Below are 24244 nucleotides of genomic sequence, written 5' to 3'. Positions count from 1 at the left end.
TAAGGCAGTTATCTTAAACACCCACACTTCCCCACAACCACTCCTTCCACTCCTCCCCACCACCCTACATACCCCCTCTAGCACTCCACCACGATCCCCAATCAACCATCATCCCCACATATCACTCCCTTCCCCGCCCCTCCACAATCCCTCATCAACCGTGTATCTGGGCGGTGTAGGTGTTGAGTCCATTCCACGTTGTTTCTATGCCATTTTTCTTCTGGGGTAATATAATTGATTTTATTTACCAAATAATACAAAATCCCTGATAGACCATCAATTGACCTGAAAAACAAAGCCTACCAATTTGTAGTGGACTTTCGACCAGCGTTTTCATCTGCACTACCAACACTGATCTTCACGAACACCATCTTTGTCTGATTCGCCCTCACAAAGCTTGAAACGATACGGCTCTAAAATTCCTGCAAAAGAGTTCCCATCATTATTTTGGCTTCAATAGCTTTTTCACAATCCCACTGATCAGTTTCACCATACTGAGAACCGTCAGAATTAATAATGATGGAGGAATCACATCAGAATCCGAACTCGGAATACACTGTTTCTCGATGTAAACTTAAATTTAGATCAAGGTGATGTCATCACATGACTTCACTGGCAAAATCGAAAATTGACACTCAAAGGGTATTTTCGACACTTTCGGATTGGCAAAAAATATATAAATAAACGACCTTCAAATTGGACCGTAATTAATGATTTTCAATGGTTTTCAGAAAAAAACAATGCATTGGGTTCCCCTTCAAACATTCATTGGGTGGTGCTAACCACTTGTGTTGGCTCCGAGTTAAAAGCTTATTACTACAAAAACATGTCGATATCTGTTTATTGTCGAGTCATGGTGAGCACCCTATTCATTTAGGAGCCACTCTTGACCGATGCCTTACTTTCAAGAACCACATCGAGAAGACAAAGGCAAAAGTGAGTGCACCGAAACAACATCCTGAATTAGCTCATGAACACAATTTGGGGAGCAAGCTCGAAAACATTGAGAACCAGTGCACTTGCTCTTTGCTATACCACTGCTGAATACACCTGTCCTGTATGGGAAAGATCTACTCATGCTAAGAAGATGGATGCCATTCTGAATGCAAGCTGCCGATCCATCACGGGTTGTTTAAAACCACAAACTCCAACAGCCTATATATCTTGGCAGATGTAGCTCCCCCTGATATAAGAAGAACGGTAGCCAGCAAGAAAGAGCGACTCCGTCAAACATAAGACGAGAGGCATTTTCTGCATGGTCATACACCTACACTCAGCCACGTAAAGTCAAGGAAGAGCTTCAGCTGCCTAAAGTCAAGGAAGAGCTTCAGCTGCCTAAAGTCAAGGAAGAACTTCATGAACAGTGTCGTTACATTACAATGAACCCCATCTGAAGCCTGCATCGCTTTGTGGAAAGACCGGCTTGCCAGTCTCGAACAACCCCCAGCAATCGAAATTCTACCTGACGGAAGCCTCCCCCAGGAGCTAATTGCACCTGGATAACATGGAAGTGTCTTAACAGACTTAGGACTGGTGTAGGTCGTTCAAAGGTGTCACTAAACAAATGGGGATGTACAACCAGCCTGACAACTTGCGAATATGGAACCGAGCCACAGACCATGCATCATCTCCTGCAATGTCCATCGCTAGAGGAATCCTGCACTGTTGCAGAACTTGCCGAATTCAACAACAAGGCGCAAAAATGTGGCCAGTTTTGGCTGGGCCATGTATCGACTGTCCGTGGACACGATTAGAAGAGGATCTGTTTATTGCAAGAAACACACATAACATAAACTTCACATCCTAACTGGCTTCACCTTAAAGGGAAGTGTTTCTTTAGCAATCTGTTCTCCGTTTCTGCGGAAATTGCGTTTTTGCTTCGTTCCTGACTCGCATGATTTTCATGAAATAGTTAACGGTCACTTAGCATCCTTAGAGTTGGTTTATCAAGGATTTCACCTAACCTTACTCAATGTCTATGCTCCTAGTAATAGTGTAGTTCGTAAAGATTTTTTCACACGTTTTGCTAATTATCTTCACAAGATAGCTTTTGATCATTGTATCTGTATTGGAGATTTCATTTGTACATTTGAACCCAATCTAGATAGAAATACACCAGAGCCACATCCCCAATCACATAAAGATATATCTCATTGTTTTTCATCACTTAGTCTACTTGATTCATGGCGCCTACAGCGCCAGACAGCTTCTCAATACACCTGGTGCCGGTGCGCTAACGGGTTGATAGGCTTAATAGATGGTATATTAAATCCACTTTTTGTCCCCTGTCGCACCGCGGAGTGAAAGGGGGACTATGGTTTTCCCCTGCGTCCGTGCGTGCACCGAATTCTAATTTGGTGTGTGGGTGCAACTAGGCATATGGAAGAACCCTATTGAAAATGAGGTCGCCACGTCAAAATCCAAGATGGCCGCCGCCATATATGTCTGAACCTTGTGAGCAGAATATCTTGAAAAGTAAGCGAAGTACCAACTTCTAATCTGGTGTGTGGGTGTATCTCGGCATAAGGAAGAACGCTATTGAAAATTGCGTCGCCACGTCAAAATCCAAGATGGCCGCCACCATATACAGTCATGTGAAAAAGTAAGTACACCCCATGTAAAGTTTTGACTTTTTCAACATATCTCAACATACAGCTATTTGATCTCATTTCAACAATATTGATAGATAAAGGTGATATAATATAACAAATATCATGAAACATTTACATTTTGTAGTCCATTGTATAATTTACATAAACATAAATGCAATTTTCGCATGTGGAAAAAGTAAGTACACCCCTACATTTATCACTCCTTCAAATACCTAAAATTAGAATCAGGTGCACCAGCTCAGGTGCAAATGATTAGAACATCGTTAGAAAGGATCTTGGAGGAACCTGTCTTATTTAAACCTCAGACATTTAGTTTGGTTTGCTCTTTGTTGTTGAAGTGTGTGGCGCCACCATGCCTAGATCAAAAGAGCTCTCTGAGGCCTTCATAAAGAAGGTTATAGATGCCTACGAGTCTGGGAAGGGATTTAAAAAGATCTCCAAACAATTTGAAATCAATCATTCGACTGTCCGGAAGATCATCTACAAGTGGAGAAGATTCCAAACAACTGCCAACTTGTTCAGGCCAGGCCGCCCCAGCAAGTTCAGCCCAACAGCAGACCGCAAGGTGCTGAAAGAAGTCTCTAGGAACCCCAGAATGTCATCACGGGACCTACAGGTAGCTCTTGCCACTGTTGATGTCAAAGTGCACGAGTCTCCCATTAGAAAGAGGCTGCACAAATTTGATCTACATGGGAGGTGTGCCAGGAGGAAACCTTTGCTGTCCAGAAAGAACATCAGGGCAAGACTAAAGTTTGCTAATGAACACCTGGGCAAAGACCAGCACTTCTGGAACAATGTGCTCTGGACAGATGAGTCAAAGGTAGAGCTATTTGGCCACAGTACCAGAAGACATGTTTGGTGAAAACCAAAGACAGCATTTGACCACAAGAACCTGATACCAACTGTAAAGCATTGTGGTGGAAATATTATGGTTTGGCGCCGCTTTGCTGTAATAGGGCCTGGGCAGCTCACCATCATAGAATCCACTATGAATTCTTCATTGTACCAGAGGGTGCTTGAGGATAATGTGAGGCGATCTGTCAGAGAGTTCAAGCTCAACCGAAGGTGGACCTTGCAACATGACAATGACCCTAAACATACCAGTAAATCCACCAAGGAATGGCTGAAAAGAAAGAAATGGAGGGTTCTGGAATGGCCAAGTCAAAGCCCGGATCTAAATCCCATCGAGATGTTGTGCGGGGATTTGAAACGAGCTGTGCATGCAAGAAACCCCTCAAACATCGCACAGCTGAAAGAATTCTGCATGGAGGAGTGGGCAAAAATTTCTCCCAGTCGATGTCAGAGACTGGTAGACAGTTATAAGAAACGTCTACTTGAGGTTGTTTCTGCCAAAGGGGGCAATACCACCTATTAGAGCCAAGGGTGTACTTACTTTTTCCACATGTGAAATTTGCATTTATGTTTATTTAAATTATACAATGGACTACAAAATGTAAATGTTTCATGATATTTGTTATATTATATCACCTTTATCTATCAATATTGTTGAAATGAAGATCAAATAGCTGTATGTTGAAATATGTTGTAAAAGTCAAAACTTTGCATGGGGTGTACTTACTTTTTCACGTGACTGTATATGTCTGAACCTTGTGAGTGAAATATCTTGAAAAATAAACGAACTACCAACTTCTAATCTGGTGTGTGGGTGTATCTACGCATAAGGGAGAACGCTATTGAAAATTGGGTCGCCACGTCAAAATCCAAGATGGCCACCACCATATATATGTCTGAACCTTGTGAGCGAAATATCTTGAAAAATAAACGAACTACCAACTTCTAATCTTGTGTGTGGGTGTATCTACGCATAAGGGAGAACGCTTTTGAAAATGGAGTCGCCTTGTCAAAATCCAAGATGGCCGCCACCATATATATGTCTGAACCTTGTGAGCAAAATATCCTGAAAAATAAACGAACTACTAACTTCTAATCTTGTGTGTGGGTGTATCTACGCCTAAGGGAGAACGCTATTGAAAATGGGGTCGCCACATCAAAATCCAAGATGGCCGCCTTGCATCTTCCACTTTGTCAACTCACATCACTTCACCAACGGGGGACCTATGCGTAACTCTTGTATAAATGTACTCGTGTCTTGTAATCAATTTCCTTCTGCTTTCTCTGATCACCACCTGGTAGTGCTTGGCCTGTCCTCTTCTCACTTGATTCGTAAAAGTGCATGTTGGACTTTCAATACCAGCCTGTTAGAGGATTGCTCTTTTACTGATTTGTTTCGTAGTTTTTGGGAAACACTTGTCCAAAAAAAACCTTTTTACCCTTCTCTCCAGTTATGATGGGACAATGCTGAAGCCCAAATTCGTGTTTTTTGTCAATGTTTTAAATCCTTTTCCACAAGCAAGAATAAAATTGCTGTTTCACTCTTGGAATCTGAAATTTTGCAATTAGAGGAAGACTTAGCTAAATCTCAAAATGATAGGAAACTTAAGTTGTTAGCTTGTTATTGGAAAAAACAGCTTATCTAAGGGAATTGGTTCATGAAACAGTAATGGGGATGTCAGTGAGACTCAGAATCCAAAATGTGGACGTTTTCTGACACTCCAACTAAAAGCTTTTTTCAGTTAGAAGGATTTAAGAAGTCCCAAAGGTATTTTAGATACCAGAGGGAATATTTAACAAAATGAGAGTGGTGATGTTGGAGCGCTTGTGAAAGGTTTTTTTCTGGTTTATTTGTGGAGAAATATATATATATGTAAAGATGTTGATGATGTGACAAATCATCTTCCTTCTTTGAGTTGTAACCAGCGTCAAGGGCCAGAAGAGCTATTTACTTTGAAATAACTCAGTATAGCTCTGTGTAGTTTTGAAGATGGAAAAACCCCTGGGATCGACGGCCTTCAAGTGGAATTTTCACTGCGTTTTTGGATACTTTAGATCCAGAAGTACTGCTGGTTCTGCAATAAAGTTTCGACTGGCCTACTGCTGGAAAACTCATGTTGGGGACGCAATCTCAGGTTGCAGTCAGACGTTCTATTACGGCATGGGGTTCGGGTCAACTATGAGGGGGTTTGCCTCCATTCCCTCCGGAACTTACCGGACCTGAGGCTGCCGCGCACGAATAACTTCATACTTCGGCAGGTTGCGAACCAGCAACTACGAACACCAATTGGTCCATCACGCAATAGCAGGGTCCAATTGTCTAACACCGCTTACCTGTCCCATGTGATGGTTTCAATCGGGGTACGTACCCTCCGGCGGTGTACCACTTTCTTTTGTTCCTGGATGGAAGTTTAGACGGCCGAGCAAGCCGTAGCAGTGAGTCATCAAAAATAATCCTATGATGTGAAAATGTTTGCGGGGATCCTTTATTCCTCAAACCCACTCTTTTCCAATGTTCCCAAAAGCCATTGTTTTCCCAAAACCTCACTTCAGTTGACATCAAACATGTTTGGCATCTTCGTGACTCATCCAATCGTTGCTGGAAATCTGCTAAGGAAATTGCTGAGATTACTTGTACCAGGTCAATAAGAGCTGTAGCTCAAGTACTTGTAGAATCATTCGTACATCCTTTAGACTTGGGCTGCAATGGAGTGCTGAGGTTAAATGGGTATCCCATAATCCTTCACTTCCCAATTTACTTATCACTTTCACCGGTTCTACTCTGTCTCCATTCAGTATTGGCTCCTGTTTATTGCAATGCCACTGAAGATTTGTTTCGTGGGTATATCGACTATAACATTGTGTCTTTTTTCTTTCGCTGAAAAATATATTTTCACATCAACAACGCAGATTGAGTAAATGTTACTTTTTCCCTCGGGTTTTATTTTTGGGCTTAGTCACTTCAGCAAATGAAAAGTTGTTAATATTTTTGAATTATGTATTGTATTGGCTAAGCTAGCAATCTACTTGTTTAGAAAAGCAAAAATTAAAGGGAAACCACCAGAACAGAGTAACTGGAACAATGTAACATGATCCTGCATTTTCAATCCCTGGTCTCGACTCGATTAAAATAGAATTTAATTTCGACATAAACAACGCAGCCATCAACAACGCAGACATCAACAACGCAGACATCAACAACACAGACATCACCAATGCAGACATCAACAACACAGACATCAACAACGCAGACACATCAACAACGCAGACACGTCAACAACGCAGACACGTCAACAACGCAGACACGTCAACAACGCAGACACGTCAACAACGCAGACACGTCAACAACGCAGACACGTCAACAACGCAGACACGTCAACAACGCAGACACGTCAACAATGCAGACACGTCAACAACGCAGACACGTCAACAACGCAGACACGTCAACAACGCAGACACGTCAACAACGCAGACACATCAACAACGCAGACACATCAACAACGCAGACACATCAACAACGCAGACACATCAACAACGCAGACACATCAACAACGCAGACACATCAACAACGCAGACACATCAACAACGCAGACACATCAACAACGCAGACACATCAACAACGCAGACACATCAACAACGCAGACACATCAACAACGCAGACACATCAACAACGCAGACACATCAACAACGCAGACACCTCAACAACGCAGACACATCAACAACGCAGACACATCAACAACGCAGACACATCAACAACGCAGACACATCAACAACGCAGACACATCAACAACGCAGACACATCAACGACGCAGACATAAACCGTACACAGCAATGCTCTTTTTGAAACATATTGTTGTGGATTTGAGAATTGTGTTTTTTTGTGTGTAAATATCACCCACCGTAGTGTAAAGGTCAAAAGGTCGTCCTCGTAGTTACTCCATCGCATCACGTAGCAAATCATAGATCTCCCTGTTCAGTAGTTATCTCCTTATTATGTGTATTAGTTTAAGGCTTTGTCTTCCATTAATTGACACTCCATTGCACCGAATTCAAATAAGGTAGATTCCCTTCCAATTCCCCTTTTGTCAGCTATTGCCAACTGCATTCGCCGCTGCTGCTTTGGGGTTGCGGTTTTCGCCGCAAGCCTCCATTAGCCACGAGGTAAACTCGGAGAAGAAGGGCGTTGGCCGCCGATCGTCATCAAAGGTGGAGCAAAAGAGGCCGGGCCAGCCAACCGGCACTGCAGTGAGCGGCCTGGTAGGCGTGCCCTTGTAGCCCGCAGCTTGATCTCGGGGAGGGCAATAAAAATGGCGACGGAGGGACTGCTTAAAGGAGATGAGTGAGGAGGACGCACTGAGCAGTTCAGTTGAGGAGGAGCTGAGAGCTCAGTGGACCGTAGTTCCATTGGAGTTCGGCTGAGGAGAAGTTGAGCTCTGACACGCAGGTTCGACCCGCTGCCGCGAAGGAACGCCACCGTGCGACCCAGATTGCAGAGGGTTGGCGGCCGCTCACCTCGAGCCTTGCCGTTTACACGGACCGGACCCGCATCCTCCCCGCCTTGTGATCCTGCCTCGTCCGTCCAGCCATCCCTCTGGTCCGAGCTGAACCTTCCTCCCTTTCCAGCCATTCGTGCCTGCCTTCATTTCCCATTCGTGTGAGTCTGTCTTTGTTTGTTCTGTCCTGGGTTATAAGTAAATCTGTGTAAGCTAGAAATTGCACTGTGTCCTTCTGGTCCGTCCCTCTTTCTGTCGTTATTTTCTTATCTTTCCATTCTCCTTGGTTCTTTTGGTCTTGTAAATAATAATAATAAATTAGGTTTGTTCTTCCTACCTTGCCTTTCTTTCCCTTACATCCGTCGTCTTTGTGATTTCCCTCATTGGACACCTGTGGCACGATTTGGCCAACGTTTAGGAATCGGGTCTAGTCCCTTGTTAATGGTTCGTGCCGCGGTTGCTAAACCACTCGGCAATTAACATCTGTCCGCGGTACGAACGAGGTTGTGCACCTGCCTCTTCGGGGGTAGCTGTGCAACTTCAGGACTCACGTCGGTCAGTCAAAGACAAGGGGGTTGATCCCCCCTTGATAAGGGGAAAAAGGCCGACGGAGGGTTCCGTAACAATATGTTGGTAAATGTGCAAAGTAAATGAAAATGTATTAGAGATTTAGTCATGATTTTCGCCTTTGTTTTTCAATCCCTTTTATTGGGTTGCAGGACACTGATTGCTCTCCTTTTTGATTTCCGTGTATTCTTTTGAAATTTGCTTCGGGGTTGATCTCTTTTGTTGTATCTTACTATAATTCACCAAATGTCCGTCCGTCTGTCTGTTCGAAGGTACCGTAAAAACTGCTGAACCAATCTCAACGATATTTTGGGTGGATAATCCTGGGATCTCCAGGAGTAAAATAGGCTATTTAGTTTTCCAAATTTCAGCTTTAGTCTCCAGAATTCTCAGGTTTGGACTCGAGCATAACATTCGCGTTCACATAACGTTCATTGTTCTCATTGTGACGATGTTGTTTTCCCGGGTGCCGCACAAACGGCTGCACCAATCACTGCACGGCTGCACCGATCGGACTCGATGACCTCGGACAAAGACCTTTTATAAGGACACGGGTTGAATCCCTGCTTGAGAGAATTCTAACCCATTTCAACTGAAGGAAACACGTATCGGGAGTACATACGACATAGCGATTGTGAACACGATTATCGATCACGATTCACGATCACCACGATCATAGTGTATCGATCACTGTGGGACACTTGGTGAATTATAGTAAGATACTGTTTAGATTTTGATGATTTGCGTGTGATATGATTTACGGATGTTTATATGAATCGTTTAAAATAAAGCCTTCAATTTCTGATATTTTACCTTTTCATTTGGGCCTCCCAATTGAAGCCCCGCCCTCAGGGCTTCATTTGGGCCTCCCAATTGAAGCCCCACCCTCAGGGCAGGTACCGTTGCTTATTTCTATGATACAATGTGTCAAAAATTAAAGTCAATCTCTCTCTCCCCCCATCCACCTCCCCTTTCCGTCACTCCATCTCTCTCCCCCTCCATCTCTGGCTCTCTTTCTCTCTTTCTCTCTTTCATCTCCTTGCATACATACAGTGCATTCAGAAAGTATTCAGACCCCTTCACTTTTTTCACATTTCGTTATGTTGCAGCCTTATGCTGAAATCGTTTAAATTCATTTTTTCCCTCATCAATCTACACTCAATACCCCATAATGAAAAAGAGAAAACAGGATTTTAGAAAGTTTGGCAAATTTATAAAAAAGAAAAAACTGAAATATCACATTGACATAAGTATTCAGACCCTTTGCTATGACACTGGAAATTTAGCTCAGGTGCCTCCCATTTCTCTTGATCATCTTTGAGATATTTCTACACCTTGATTGGAGTCCACCTGTGGTAAATTCAATTGATTGGACATGATTTGGAAAGGCACACACCTGTCCATATAAGGTCTCACAGGTGACAATGCGTATCAGAGCAAAAACCAAGCCATGAGGTCGAAGGAACTGCCTGCAGAGCTCAGAGACAGGATCGTGTTGAGGCACAGATCTGGGGAAGCCTACAAAAAAAATCTCTGCTGCATTGAAGGTTCCCAAGAGCAAAGTGGCCTCCATAATTCTTAAATGGAAGAAGTTTGGAACAACCAGGACTCTTCCGAGAGCTGGCCACCCGGCCAAACTGAGCTATCGGGGGAGAAGGGTCTTGGTAAGAGAGGTGACCAAGAACCCGATGGTCACTCTGGTTGAGCTCCAGAGATCCTGTGTGGAGATGGGAGAAACTTCCAGAAGGACAACCATCACTGCAACACTCCACCGATCTGGGCTTTATGGCAGAGTGGCCAGACGGAAGCCTCTCCTCAGTGAAAGACACATGAAAGCCTGCTTGGAGTTTGCAAAAAAGCACCTGAAGGACTCTCAGACTGTGAGAAACAAGATTCTGTGGTCTGATGAAACCAGGATTGAACTGTTTGGCTTCCGTCTGGCCACTCTGCCATAAAGCCCAGATTGGTGGAGTGTTGCAGTGATGGTTGTCCTTCTGGAAGTTTCTCCCATCTCCACACAGGATCTCTGGACCTCAGCCAGAGTGACCATCGGGTTCTTGATCACCTCTCTTCCCAAGGCCCTTCTCCCCCGATTGCTCAGTTTGGCCGGGCGGCCAGCTCTAGGAAGAGTCCTGGTTGTTCCAAACTTCTTCCATTTAAGAGTTATGGAGGCCACTGTGCTCTTGGGAACCTTCAATGCAGCAGAGATTTTTTTGTAGGCTTCCCCAGATCTGTGCCTCGACACAATCCTGTCTCTGAGCTCTGCAGGCACTTCCTTCGACCTCAAGGCTTGGTTTTTGCTCTGATACGCATTGTCACCTGTGAGACCTTATATGGACAGGTGTGTGCCTTTCCAAATCATGTCCAATCAATTGAATTTACCACAGGTGGACTCCAATCAAGGTGTAGAAACATCTCAAAGATGATCAAGAAAAATGGGAGGCACCTGAGCTAAATTTCAAGTGTCATATCAAAGGGTCTGAATACTTATGTCAATGTGATATTTCACGTTTTTTCTTTTTAATAAATTTGCAAAACTTTCTAAAAACCTGTTTTCTCTTTGTCATTATGGGGTATTGAGTGTAGATTGATGAGGGAAAAAATGAATTTAAACGATTTCAGCAAAAGGCTGCAACATAACAAAATGTGAAAAAAGTGAAGGGGTCTGAATACTTTCTGAATGCACTGTGCTCATCGATGTGTACATGACTCTTTCCTTTCTTGTTCGTTTATCCTTTATTGACAAAATCAAATCCATGAGCAAACCTAATTTTCTTAATGCACCTCCATGATGTTCAACTTATTGCACACGTTTAATCACTCTGGGATTTGTGTTCCAATTCTACCTGTTACCTCTCCATCGTCCTATTTTTTCCAATTCCATCCCATTGCTAATTCTTTTTTAAAATCTCCACTCACCCCATTCCCCAAATCCCTTTTATTTAATACGAGGAAATTAGACCCGTCATTTCCCCAACCGGTTGAATCAATGGACAGCACGTTGCACTCCCCAAATATGTCTATCTGTGAATCTCAATGAGGATGTATAATGAAGTGAAACATGGAAAACGGATATTTTATAACCCGTAGTTGTTGCTCTGGTTGTGGTTATGATTTGTGTGCTCCTGTGCACTATTCTATATTTTTCTCTTTCTTCAAGAAGTATTGCTGTATGTTATAATTGTGTGCTCCTTCCATGCATGTCCGTCCTGTTTTATTTTAATGGGTTCCTGCTGACATAGAATAAGGACCTGCTGACCGTTTAAACCGCTGCATTAAGCTCCACGTCTTGTTAAAAGACACTCATGTGATTAAACGGACCTGAAGTTTTTCAACTTTTAAATTTTTTGTTCTAAGTAAATTGATCATTCGCTTTCTGGCAATGCAATTTTTATTATTCTACAATAGCAGGAACCATTTAGAGTAGATGCACACACATACACACACGGATGCTGCTCCTTTTGCTAATATACAAGAAGAGGTACCCGGCGATGCGCAGGGAATGGAGGGAGGGAAGAGGCTGAGAAGGGGCAGTGAGAGGGCCAGGTGGCAGGAGAACAGTCAGTGCTTGAGGGGGGGAGGGGGGGGGGGAGGTAGGGAAAAAAAACTGAGAAGGGGGCAGGAGAAACCAGTAGGCCTGGAGGTGGGGGGCAGGACAACCAGTGGGCCGGGGGGGTGGGGGCAGGAGAAATGCCGGTGTGGGCCAGCCGCCGAGCTGGGGAGGTAGGGAGGGGGTTAACAAACCCACATCTCAGCCAAGCAGTGGAATTTTCACTGAGGTCCCACATTTGCGAACCAGGGAAGAAATGGTGCCCCGTGACCACCACCCTGTCTGAGAGTGAGAAATCCACCTGGAGAGACGCATCCACTGTGACGTACAGATCGATCCAAAAAGGGCAACGTGCCACCTCCAAAGCATGGCCAAGTTGGGGGGAATGTTGTGATGAGGGGGGGGGGGGGGTCATTGACTGCAGAAAATGGTCAAACCCCCCCCCCCCCCCCCCCCCCCGACAATGCCAAAGGAGACTCCTTCCTTTCTCCAACGTCCACAACCATTAATCCCACACTCCTGTTGAGTTGGCCGGAGCGTGGTCCCTCATAAACACACGCCAATAACACATGGGAACCACTGTCTGCAAACTTGAGTTGAGGCCCCGTCAGACAAATGGAAAAAAAATCTGGATAGGGAAACGCAAAATGGCGGAATAAAAATAATTAAATGTTTTACTCCGATAAGAAAAAAAACCAAAGCGGGAAACCCCAGAAAGGAAAAACCTCGACAAGCAACACAAGTTTCACAGCTTCCAAGTTGGGTGGGAAACGTGAGGCAGAGAAAGTGGAAACGTGAGGGGAAGGTGGGGGGGGGGGGGGGCAGGAACGGATGCCGTCGAGACCAAACCTACAAACCGCCATAATATAATTTTGAGTTTTATTTAGCGATATTATCATTGGCCATAGTCATAAAAAACTGGAAGTCGCCTATGTTTAACAGAAGGTTCAATTTGGTCTCTGCGTCAAGTTTGGTGTCAATTGGCCTCGTAGTTTGAGTGTGATTAGTGTTTCACACACCCAGACACACAGAAAAACAACTTTTATTTATAAGATTCCTGATTTTCATGACTTAGGAGGTTCCAATGAGTCCCTATTAGCTTGTGTATTTCCCATAAGGTGTACATATTTTACAATATCAAGGTGTGTATCTGTAAATGGTGAACTTTAATCTCCTTGCGTTGGCAACAAGCTTTTGGTTTTAGGCCTCAATCTCTGTTTGCAGATAACCACGTGACCGAACACACAACAGAGAGTTACACACTGCAGTGGCAGCGTGGACTCATCTCCAACTACGATTACTTGCTGCACCTCAACAACCTCGCCGACCGTAGCTTCAATGACCTGTCGCAGTACCCCGTGTTTCCTTGGATCATCGTGGATTATACCAGCCCACAACTCGGTACCGTGCTTTCCTCGATCGCTTCCTGTGCAGTTCACCTGTTCACCTTTAACCTCGATTCGAATCTCCATAATCCCGATGCATAAGTTTTATCTTTGTCGACTTCATCGTCTTCCTTTTCTTATTCTCTTCCTCCTCATGCAGTAAACTTCCTGTTTGTTATTCTTATCAATGAAGTGGCCTTGGTGGGGAGGGGGATTAATGGGTGTAGGAAAGATCATGATTTTAGGTGTGTGAAGTGGGGGTGATCTGAGATGATAGTGAACAGCTTCTTGAAGACTTGGAGGAAGGAGCGAGATTGGAGAGAATGTGGAAGTTGATTTCACAGGTGGGGGGAATAAAAAGGAACAAATGAGTGGAGGTGACCAGTGATTCTGCATTTTGGGAGTTTCACGAGAAGGGTGTTGATGGTGGACCGTGTGAGATCTGCAGAACCCTTGGTGGGGAGGGGGTTGGAGACAAAGCATGGAAAGAGCAGAGGGTGCAAGACCAGTAAAGGGGCCGCTAGAAGAGAGATAGACCACCGGATCTGTCTGTGATGGTGAAGTGAGATAGGCCCATAGACTCAGCTTCATTGTGGGAGATTCAGTACTCCAAGCTGCAGATGAAAGCCTAAAGGAAGGAATTTGTACAATGGACGATGCCCAGTCGTCGGCGGCTGTCTTTGGAGACCATCTTTAAAATGTGGTTTGCCAAAGAAATATAATGGCTGACATGTCTTTCAATCCTGACAAATCTCACACTCTCGCTATGTCTCTCCGAAAAGACCGACTGGACAACCCTCCCATCTACTTTCTCAACAATCCTCTCCATGAAGTTCTGTCACTCAAGCTTTTGGGTCTCACTATCAGCCAAGATCTTTCCTGGGAAAACCACATTTCCAAGCTGGCCTCCAAAGCCAGTCGCCGACTGGGCATCCTCCGTCATGCGAAGTCCTTCCTTGGCACACCTGAGCTCCTCACCACATACAAGGCTTTCATCCACAGCTCAATGGAATACTGCTCCCCCTCTGGGCGCTCCTGCCTCACACCTAGCTCGGCTTCACGCTGTTGAAACCAAAGCTTTCAGAATCATTGGAATCTCCTGCGATGAAGTTAACTCCGAGGGCCTTTCACTCACTCACCGCAGGCAGGTTGGTGGTCTTTGTCTTCTACCGACTCCTCTCCGGCCTTGCTCCCCCAGCTCTCTCTGGGCTCTGTCCCGCAAATATTCCTATAGGTCGCACAAGATCTGCCAGCCACCCTCTGATGGTTAAACTGCCGAAATCTCGGCTCTCTGCTCACCTTCACTCTTTCATTCCTCTTTTCTCCCGCCTCTGGAACAAACTCCCTCACTCCCTTCAATCCCTCTCCTCCCTCCAGGTCTTTAAAACAGCTGTTCACCTCCATTTCTTATCTTCCCCCATCCAAAACCTTGATCTTTTTAACCCCCGCTAATTTCACCCCAGATCCACTTTTTTTGAAATACCAATTTCTTTCCTGGAAGTCCTTGCAGTGTCCTTGTGTTTTATCCTTCTCCCACCCCTCTCCCCCTTCCCACGCCGCCTCCCCCCAAGCCCTGTCCCTCCCACACATCTCCTGATGTCCCTGCTCTCAAATGTTGTGTTTGTGTGCTTCCCCTTCTCTCCCCATCTTGTCTACCGCTCCCCTTATATGTTTTGTGTGTCTGTTTGATTTTTTTGTGTGATAAATGTTAGCTCTTTCACGAGCCTCGATCCTGTATACCAAAAAAAAAATTAGTGAGACCCGGGAGTGTGAATGACTGAACTTCCTCAAGAGGATTGCTAAGAAAGTAGATGGAAGGGTTTGCTGGACGGTCCTTTCGGAGAGAGATGGTGAAAGTGTGAGATTTGTCAGAATAGAAAGACATATTCCAAGTGTTTGACCAGCTTGTGATTTCTGAATAGAGGGAAGATTTTTCAAGGTCTGAATAGAGGGAAGAGGCTGCAGCCTCCCTGTCTGAAGTACGAGTTGATTCATCAGGAACAGGGTGGATTCATTAGGAAAGAGATAAAGGGGATTTACAGAGAGTCGGAGAGATTAGGAATAGGACTTGGCCCAGAATACAGTCTTGGGGCACTTCAGCCTTGACAGGGAGAGGAGATGAAAGGATTTTGTTGACAGTCGAACATTTCTCTGTGGTGGTGCTGGTTCGAATGCAGCCGGTGGCTGCTGGTTGCATCATTTTATGGGGGTGCTGCTGTGCCGCTGATGCAATGCCCTCCATTACCAGTCAGCTGGTACTCATTTTGCCAATGTCAGAAGGATGACAGGCTCCGTCAATCCACCTGGTGTTAATTCAACGCCTGACAGGAGCTTGAACTCGATACCCTAGGATCTTAAGCCTCCATATTAATCGTTAAGCCAACACAAGGCTTGTTAGCTATGAGAGAAGAGGAAGTCAGGAAGCCATGTTTGGAGTTTACCTTGGTTGCCATAGGTAGAGAATTTGGAGAGTAAGGCGGGATGTCAGACTGTATCAAAAGCACGAGATACGTCCAGGGAGACGGCTATGATCTCCTGTTTGATATTGAGGGCCTCCATCCATTGTTGGGTGAGTAGAAGCAGCATGTCCACTGTCTAGGTTAGAGTGACCAGGTCTGAAATCTCAATCCAAATTGGTGATCTGAGAAGAGGTCGTTGGAGGAAAGTAAGAATTTCATATGAACTCCGATGATGGATTCCATGACCTTTCTGATGATTACAAGGAAGCTGATAAGTGTGTAGTTAAGGAGATCGGTTTTGCACCTTTTTTATGCAATGCAGTGATGTTGGCGAAAAATTGACTGTGAGAGCACGTAGTGACGGGAAGCATCTGCCTTGGATGGTTTTGGACCATTGTAACCTGTTATCGTTACCCCAATGACATATTATTTTCAAATGAATAGAAGCATTTTATTCCTCAGGTCAGCAATGGAGCTCAGACCTTTTATTACTTCTGTCATTCGTTACCACGACATATGAGGATTCTGAAGGCGCTATTGTTGTTGGGTAATTGTCTGAACACGTACAAGTCGGTAATCTTTAATTGTGTTACGAAGTGTCCTTTGGCGTGTTCTTCCTTCTCTTTGCCCTGTGTTTGTTATTTAAACTATTTAAATTGGTGCACGTTGATTGTACGTTGTAACCATTAGGTATGGGATGTTCCATGTGTGCACATCCACCTGTTGTCATTTTATGATGGCGACGCCTTTGCGTCGGTGATATGAAAACTAGAACAATGCGACTGTCGCCAAATATGCCACCGGATAGTCCCACGACGGGTAGATGACATCGTTCACTGTCCTAAAAATAAACAAGTTTGATTTAAATCCCCCCTTTTTTTTCTTTTTTTTTGTATACAAGATCGAGGCTCGTGTAAGAGCGAACATTAATCACAAAAAAAAAAAACGGACACATGAAACATGTGATAAAAGGAGCGGGAGACAAGATGGGGAGAGAGGTGGAAGCACACAAGTACAACATTTGAGAGCCGGGAGATCTATGGGAGGGAGAGGGTTTGGGGGGGGGGGAGGTATGGGAAGGGTGGGACAGGTATAAAACACATGGACGGTATTTCAAAAAAGTGGATCTGGGGTGAATTAACGGGGGTAGAAAAGATCAAGGTTTTGGATGGGGGAAGATAAGAGATGGTGATGAACAGCTGTTTTAAAGACCTGGAGGGTGGAGTGGGATTGAAGAGAGTGAGGGAGTTTGTTCCAGAGGCGGGAGAAAAGAGGAATGAAGGAGTGAAGGTGAGCAGAGAGTCTTGATTTTGGCAGTTTAACCATAAGAGGGTTGCAGGCAGATCTTGTGCGACCTGTAGGAATATTTGGGGGACAGAGCCCAGAGAGAGCTGGAGGAGCAAGGCCGGAGAGGAGTCGGTAGAAGACGGAAAGTCGACCAACCTGCCTGTGGTGAGTGAGAGAAAGGCCCTTGGAGTTAGCTTCATCGCGGGAGATTCCAATGATTCTGAACGCTTTGGTTTCACCTGCGTGAAGCCGAGCTAGGTGTGAGGCAGGGGCACCGGCCCAGAGGGGAGCCAGTCGATTAAGAAAATATTGTATGATCATTGTTTGTTGATTTTAATTATGCAATTAATCAATCAATTATTGTGCACCTCTCCCCCTCCCAATACAGTTTTTATGAGCTGCGCAGTGGCATTGCCAGGTGCCCCGGAAATACCGCACTCTGGAGGATATTTATTTATTTGGCATGGGGGCAATGTACTTTGAATGTATCTGTATCATTCCTTGTAGTTCAATTTGTTTTGTACCTTAGTTCCCTTCCTCCTCCCCCCCCCCCCCCCCCTTCCTCCAGCCCTCTCCCTTCGAACTGATCTTCCATTGTCCCATGTTCTCCACTGCCTGTGTGCTTCCCTCTCTCCCCCCATCTTGTCTCCCCCTCAACGTATTTTTTACGTGTCCTTTTATGTTTTATGTGTTTGATGTGCTCGCTCTTAAACGAGCCTCGATCTTGTATACAAAAAAACAAAAACAAAAAAAATTTTGGGGGGGGGATTAATGACTAATTTGATTTTCAGAAAGTTACAGCTTTGGATGAAACACTGTTGGTGCAGGTATGCTATTAGCCAATTAATTAAGAAATTATTTTACCATTATTATTTATTGATTTTAATTACTCAATTAATCAAACAATTATTGTACGCCTCTCCCTGCCTCCCAATACCATCTCTATGTGCTGCACTGCGGTATCGCTGGACGCACCCTGGCAATGCCTCACTGGAGGACGTTATTTATTTATTTGGCATGGGGGCGGTGTACTTCGAATGTGTCTGTACTTGTCAGTTATTTAATTCCCCCGCCTCTATTTTTAATTATTTTATTTTCCCATTATTATTATTATTTTTCATTATTTAATTCCCGCAGTTATTTTTTTTAATTATTTTTTATCCCACAGAGAGGCATTGTGTTTTTAGTCTCAGTGTTGTGCTGTGTCGCAGTTTTTTGAAAAACAAGGTTTGTTTTCATTATGAGGCAGAATTTCAAGTGCTGCCAATTGGGTGTACAGCGAACCATCAGCGATCTGCGATTGTAGTCCTCGAGTTGTGATTCTGTTTTCTTGCGTTTAGGAGCCATGTGCTTATTGTGTATGCTTGGAGTGAGGTTTGGTTTCATGTCTGTGTGTGTGTGGGTGATTAAGGGGTCTAAGATTATCCTTGGTTGGGTTTAGTTTTGTTTTTAAAATCCTCCCTTGTATGCTTGCATAGTTCGTCGCTGATTTCACGAAAAACTCAACTCATGGGCTTGTGTGCAGCTGCGGAATGACATAAATCAAAGCTAGAGTCAAATCAGGGGTACGATAAAGCCACAGCTGTTCTCCTGTACCTTGCACTGCATTCTGTCCTGGATTTCCATCTTTTCAACCACCGTTACCACCCTAAAAATCTTACCGTTGATTTCCCTTGCTTATCGTTGTTTGAGAAGTACATTAACTACACAAGATGAGCTGTTTGCAGGTCAAACGGCGATTACCGTATCGAGGGTTGTGCAGATCTTTCTGAAATTGCCTTTTATTGTTCCATAAGAATATGCCGTACTTTGTACGAGAGCAGGTCGTTGTGTGCCCATGCCTTGGATGCAATCAAAGTGATCTCTTGTGGGATTTTACACGAGTTCTAGTGGATCAGAAGCCTTGCCAGATCCGTAATCACTCAAGCTGATTGGCAAAGCCATGAGTCTCCTCCGCTGATGGTGCAATAGGAAATTAATTTATTCATGAATTAATCAGTGAGTGTATATCCGGAGATTTTACAAGTTCCATTACACCCAGATCAAGGTCATTGGCATATTTTAACTCTGCAATTTTCAGGGCTGTTTACCACATTTATTTTATGCTGTACGTTCCAACTGCAGTTATAATGGAAGCCATGTTGATGATGAAGAAGCCGCTTTAAGCGGCTTTATTGGTTGTACATCAATCACACTTTGTCGTCAACTTACCAGATCTGAGTAATCCTGCCACGTTTCGAGATCTCTGCAAACCCATCGGAGCTCTGAATGCTGAAAGGCTGAAGAGACTGCTGGTAAGTTATTTATTAAATTATTTATTTATTTATTTATTTATTTATTTATTATCATCTGTTCCGAAATGACCACGATAGGTTATCGTAATTGGCCAATGCGTAAGTAAATGAATGTAAGTCCACATGCAGATCCACTGTAATGAGAAAATATTTCATTCTCAGATCTACTGTAATCCATGTACAGTGCCTTCAGAAAGTACTCACACCCCTTGACTTTTTTCTGCATTTTGTTGCTACAATCTGAATTTAAAATGAATTATATTCAGATTTCACTGATCTATTTTTTGTCACTGATCTACACATAATCTATATAAATAAAACACAGTTTGTGTGTGTGTTACCTATAGACTCCTAAACGGAGAGGCTCACGTACTTGATTTTTGGCATAGACATGGCCATTGGGCCTGGGAAGGACATGGCCAACCTAAAAATGACCTCCGATGACGAGATCCATATTTTTTATTCATATTTAACTTAGCGCATTTCAGCGAGGAACATTATACACTGAATCTCAGCCTGTGCCAGAGCAGCTCGCTGATTCGCTCAGAGCAATCATGTGAGGTTCCATCCTCACTGCCAGACTCGCTCCATATATCACGGTGTAATTTGTGCGAGGCTTTTGTCCGAGTGAGCTTGAGTCGAGAAGGCGAATGTACGGGTTGGGAATGTACGGGTCTCCCTTCCCCCGCCCGGCAACGCTGGTACTGGGGGGCGTTATAGGATTGGTGAGTCTCCAAAATCCGCTTCGTGCTGTTGTCGCGAAGATGCAGGACGATGTCGCAATTGTTGTACTGCTCTCCTACCATGAGAACTGCAATGTCATTGTTGACTGGCCCTTCCCTCCCCTCCCCTTCCCCCTCCCCCCTTCCCCTCCCCTTCCCCCCTCCCCTTGCCCCCCCTCCCCTTCCCGTTCCCCCTCCCCTTCCCCTCCTCCTCTTCCCCCTCCCCTTCCCCTCCCTTTCCCTTCCCTTCCCCCCTCCCCCCTCCCCCTCCCTTTCCACTCCCCCCTCCACTTCCCCTCCTCCCCTTCCCACCCTCCCCTTCCCTTCCCCCCCTTCCACTCCCCTTCCCACCCTCCCCTCCCCTTCCCATCCCCTTCCCTCCCCTCCCTTCCCCTCCCTTCCCCTCCCCTCCCCCTCCCTCCTCTCCTCCCTGTTCCCCTCCCCTTCCCCCTCCCCCCGTTCCCCTCCCTTTCCCTGCCCGGCAACGCCGGGTACTTCTGCTAGTACCCCATACTGTCGAAATGGAAATATTATTTTAGAACTTTTTACAAAATAATTTAAAATGAAACACAAAAAATATGTAATTTTCATGAGTATTCAACCCCCTGAGTCGAAACTTTGTAGAAGCGATTACAGCTTTGAGTCTTCTTGGGTATGTCTTTATCAGTTTTGCACATCTGGATTTGGGGAGTTTCTCCCATTCTTCGTTGCAGATTTGCTCAAGCTCTGTCAAGTTGGATGAGGAGCGTCGGTGAATAGCAATCTTCAAGTCTTTCCACAGATTCTCAAAAGGATTTAAGTTTGGGCTTTAGCTGGGCCACTCAAGGACTTTCATGTTCTTGTTCTGAAGCCATTCCAGTGTTGCTTTGGCTGTATGCTTGGGATCATTGTCCTGTTAGAGTGAAAATCTTCACCGTAGTCTCAGGTTTTTTGCATTCTGAAGCAGGTTCTCCTCAAGGATTTGCCTGTATTTGGCTCCATTCATTGTTCCCTCTATCCTTACAAATCTCCCAGTCCCTGCCACTGAAAAGCATCCCCATAGCATGATGCTGCCACCACCATGCTTCATGGTAGGGATGGTGATAGATGGTGATTGCATTCAGGCGAAAGAGTTAAATTTAGTCTCATCAGACCACAGATTAATTTGCCTCATTCTGTCAGTCTTTCACTTGCCTTTTGCAAACTCTAGGCGTGCTGTCACGTGCCTTTTTCTCAGGAGTGGCTTCCATCTGGTGATTCTCCCATAAAGCCTAGATTTGTGAAGTGTTGCAGAGACTGTTGTTCTTCCTGCAAGTTCTCCCATCTCGGCCAAGAAACTCTGTAGTTCTGTCAGAGTGGTCATTCGTTTCTTGTTCACCTCCCTGACCAAGTAAAGGTCCTTCTTGCCTGGTTGCTCAGTTTGGTTGGATGGCCAACTCTAGGAAGAGTCTGGGTAGGAAGTTCCATATTCTTTCCATTTTCATGAATGAACTTTCAACACTAGAAATTGTTTTATACCCTTCCCCATATCTAAGCCTCCTCACAATTATATGTCGGAGTTCTACGGACAGTTGTTTGGACTTCATGGTAGAGTTTCTACTCCGATATGCACTGTCAACTGTGGGAACTTGTATAGAAAGACGTTTTTTTCTAAATCATGTCCAATCAATTGAATTGGCCACTGGTGGACTCAATCAAGTTGTAGAGCTATCTCAAGGATTATCAAAGGAAATTGGATGCACCTGAACTCAATTTGGAGTGTTAGAGTAAAGGGGTTGAGTACTTATTGATTCGAGACATTTCAGCTTTTCATTTTTCATTATTTTGTAAAAACATTCTAAAAAAAATTTTTAAATCCACTTTGACATTATGTGATATTATGTGTAGATCAGTGACAAAAAAATCTCAATCTCAAAAAATTTGAGAGAGATCTCGCGAGATCTTGGAGACGGCGGCAGGGATTTTCGAAGCTCCACACGGTCTCCACGTTTTTCGAAGTTAAGTCTGTTCACAATTGTATTTTGTCGAAACTGTATTTATCTTTCGGTGTGTGAAGTTATTGTGTGCAACTTTGGTTGTTTCTCGGTGTTTATCTTTCATAAATTGATCGTCTGTTTGCCGTGTCGCGAGCAAGGCCTTGTACAGTGTGCACTGTACAACCTTGAGGCTTTGTTTTTCTCTCAGTGGTCCGTCGTTTGTGATCCAATAACTTTCGTTCTCTGTATTCCCAGTCTTTTCACCCATAGCCTACTTCCTTGTGTAAATCTCAACTCAAAAAAAAACAAAAAAAAAAAAAAAAACAACATTTCCTTCTCTGTTCTCATTCGTTTATTCATTCTTATTCGTTCGTTCGTTCTTCGACCACGTGTTTCTCCCCCATTTCCCCAGATAGTTTTCACTCATTAACCTTCAATGTTTACACTTTCCCCTCAAGTTATGTATTCCGTCATATTTTATAACACCTTTTTCTTCTTCTTCTTTAAAAGGCTGCTTTCGACTTGCTCACCAAATCAATTCATCCCCAAAAAAATATCCATCTCCTATAGTGCCTTTTTTCTACATTCCCTAAACTCTCCTGCACTCCATCCTCCATCCAGCGTCCTTAAACGTATTTTTAACTCGAAGGTCACAAGAAACTCATTTTGCAATAAATGTTCGTTTCCCATAAATCGTACACTTTCAAAAATCCAATCTCACCCCTCCCCTCCAAATCTTCCCCATAACCCCTCCCCTCCAAATCTTCCCCATCACCCCTCCCCTCCAAATCTTCCCCATCACCCATCCCTTTCAAATCTCCCCCCTTGCCCCCTCCCTCCTAAACTACCCCCTCACCCCTCCCCGCCAAGACGCCCCCTCGCCCCTCCCCTCCTAGACTCCTGCCTCACCCCTCCCCTCCAAATCTCCCCCATATCCCATCCCTTTCAAATCCCTCCCCTTGTCCCTTCCCTCCCAAACTCCCCCCTCACCCCTCCCCTTCAAATCTCCCCACCCTCATTGCTTCTCAATTTCCCCCCTCTCACTCCCCCTCCTCAAAGCGTCCTCCCCGCTTCTTCCCCCTTCAAACTCTCACCTCCATCTCCCCCAACCTTCTGCCTCGCTCTTCCCCCTCCTCAAATAACACCTCATTTTGGCTCACCCAATCACCATCAAACCTTTTGTCCGCCCCATCCTTCCCTTTCTCCGAGCTATTCTGAAATCTCTGACACACCTTCAACAGCTCTCCCTACCTCTTCCACCTCTTCCACCTCTTCCACATCTTACCCTACCCCTCCTCCCCCCTGTTCTGTATCTGATGCTCCCCCTTCCTCTTCATTAACGGTATGGACCTCAAACATCCGGGGCCTTCGTTCAAACTTAACTGATCTCTCCATACAGGTTGCTTCTGTCAAACCAGACGTGATCTGCTTAACAGAAACTTTCCTCCTTTATGATGTCTCTGATTCCATAGTATCTCTCCCGGGCTACTCCCTCCTCCGGTATGATAGACCTGAGCCTCGTCCTGGAGGCGGGGTTGCTATCTTTATCAAAAACTCTCTTCCTCACTCGCCCTGCACTGCACTCTCTCCACCTCACCCCCAGGAATACCTCTGGCTACGGCTTCCCCTTCGCTCCCACCTCTTGTTCATATGTGTGTTGTACCGTCCACCAAACAGTGATGACTCCATCTACATCTCGCTGTCTGATGATATGGACCAACTTCTATCTACTCATCCCAACTCTCTCTTCCTCATATGTGGTGATTTCAACTGTCATCATGCCAGTTGGCTGGGTGTGGGTACCTCTCTCACCAGCCATGGCTCCTCAGCAAAGGACTTCTGCGACTCACTGGGACTGACACAATCTGTCAATTTCCCGACCCGGATCTCAGTCAACGGAACATCTTCTCTTCTGGACTTGGTTATGACTAACTTCCCTGAAAATGTCTGCTGCTCTTCTTCTGCTCCGATCGGATCATCTGATCATGTCCTTGTTAAAGTGGACATCTCGCTGACCATCCTCAGGGAGCCTGCTCAGCGTCGACGAGTCTGGCATTTCACTCAGGCC

The 24244-nt window shown here is 44.8% G+C and overlaps 1 protein-coding gene across 2 annotated transcripts in view; it reads left to right on the top strand.

The window, feature by feature from the left end:
* The window catches only part of NSMAF (neutral sphingomyelinase activation associated factor), a 214950-nt gene that overhangs the window by 75116 nt on the left and 115590 nt on the right, over positions 1–24244 (top strand). For both annotated transcript variants that reach the window (XM_078785018.1, XM_068127973.2), the window contains 2 exons: positions 13299–13475; positions 19420–19499. In XM_078785018.1, the coding sequence (XP_078641144.1) occupies positions 13299–13475; positions 19420–19499 (257 nt within the window). The remainder of the gene's footprint in view (positions 1–13298; positions 13476–19419; positions 19500–24244) is intronic.

The sequence above is a fragment of the Myxine glutinosa genome, chromosome 9 (genome assembly GCF_964187855.1).
Source record: "Myxine glutinosa chromosome 9, kmMyxGlut1.1, whole genome shotgun sequence".
In the NCBI taxonomy this organism is placed as follows: Eukaryota; Metazoa; Chordata; class Myxini; order Myxiniformes; family Myxinidae; genus Myxine; species Myxine glutinosa.
The sequence above is the reverse complement of the archived record's forward strand: the minus strand, read 5'-3'. Positions and strand labels throughout refer to the sequence as shown.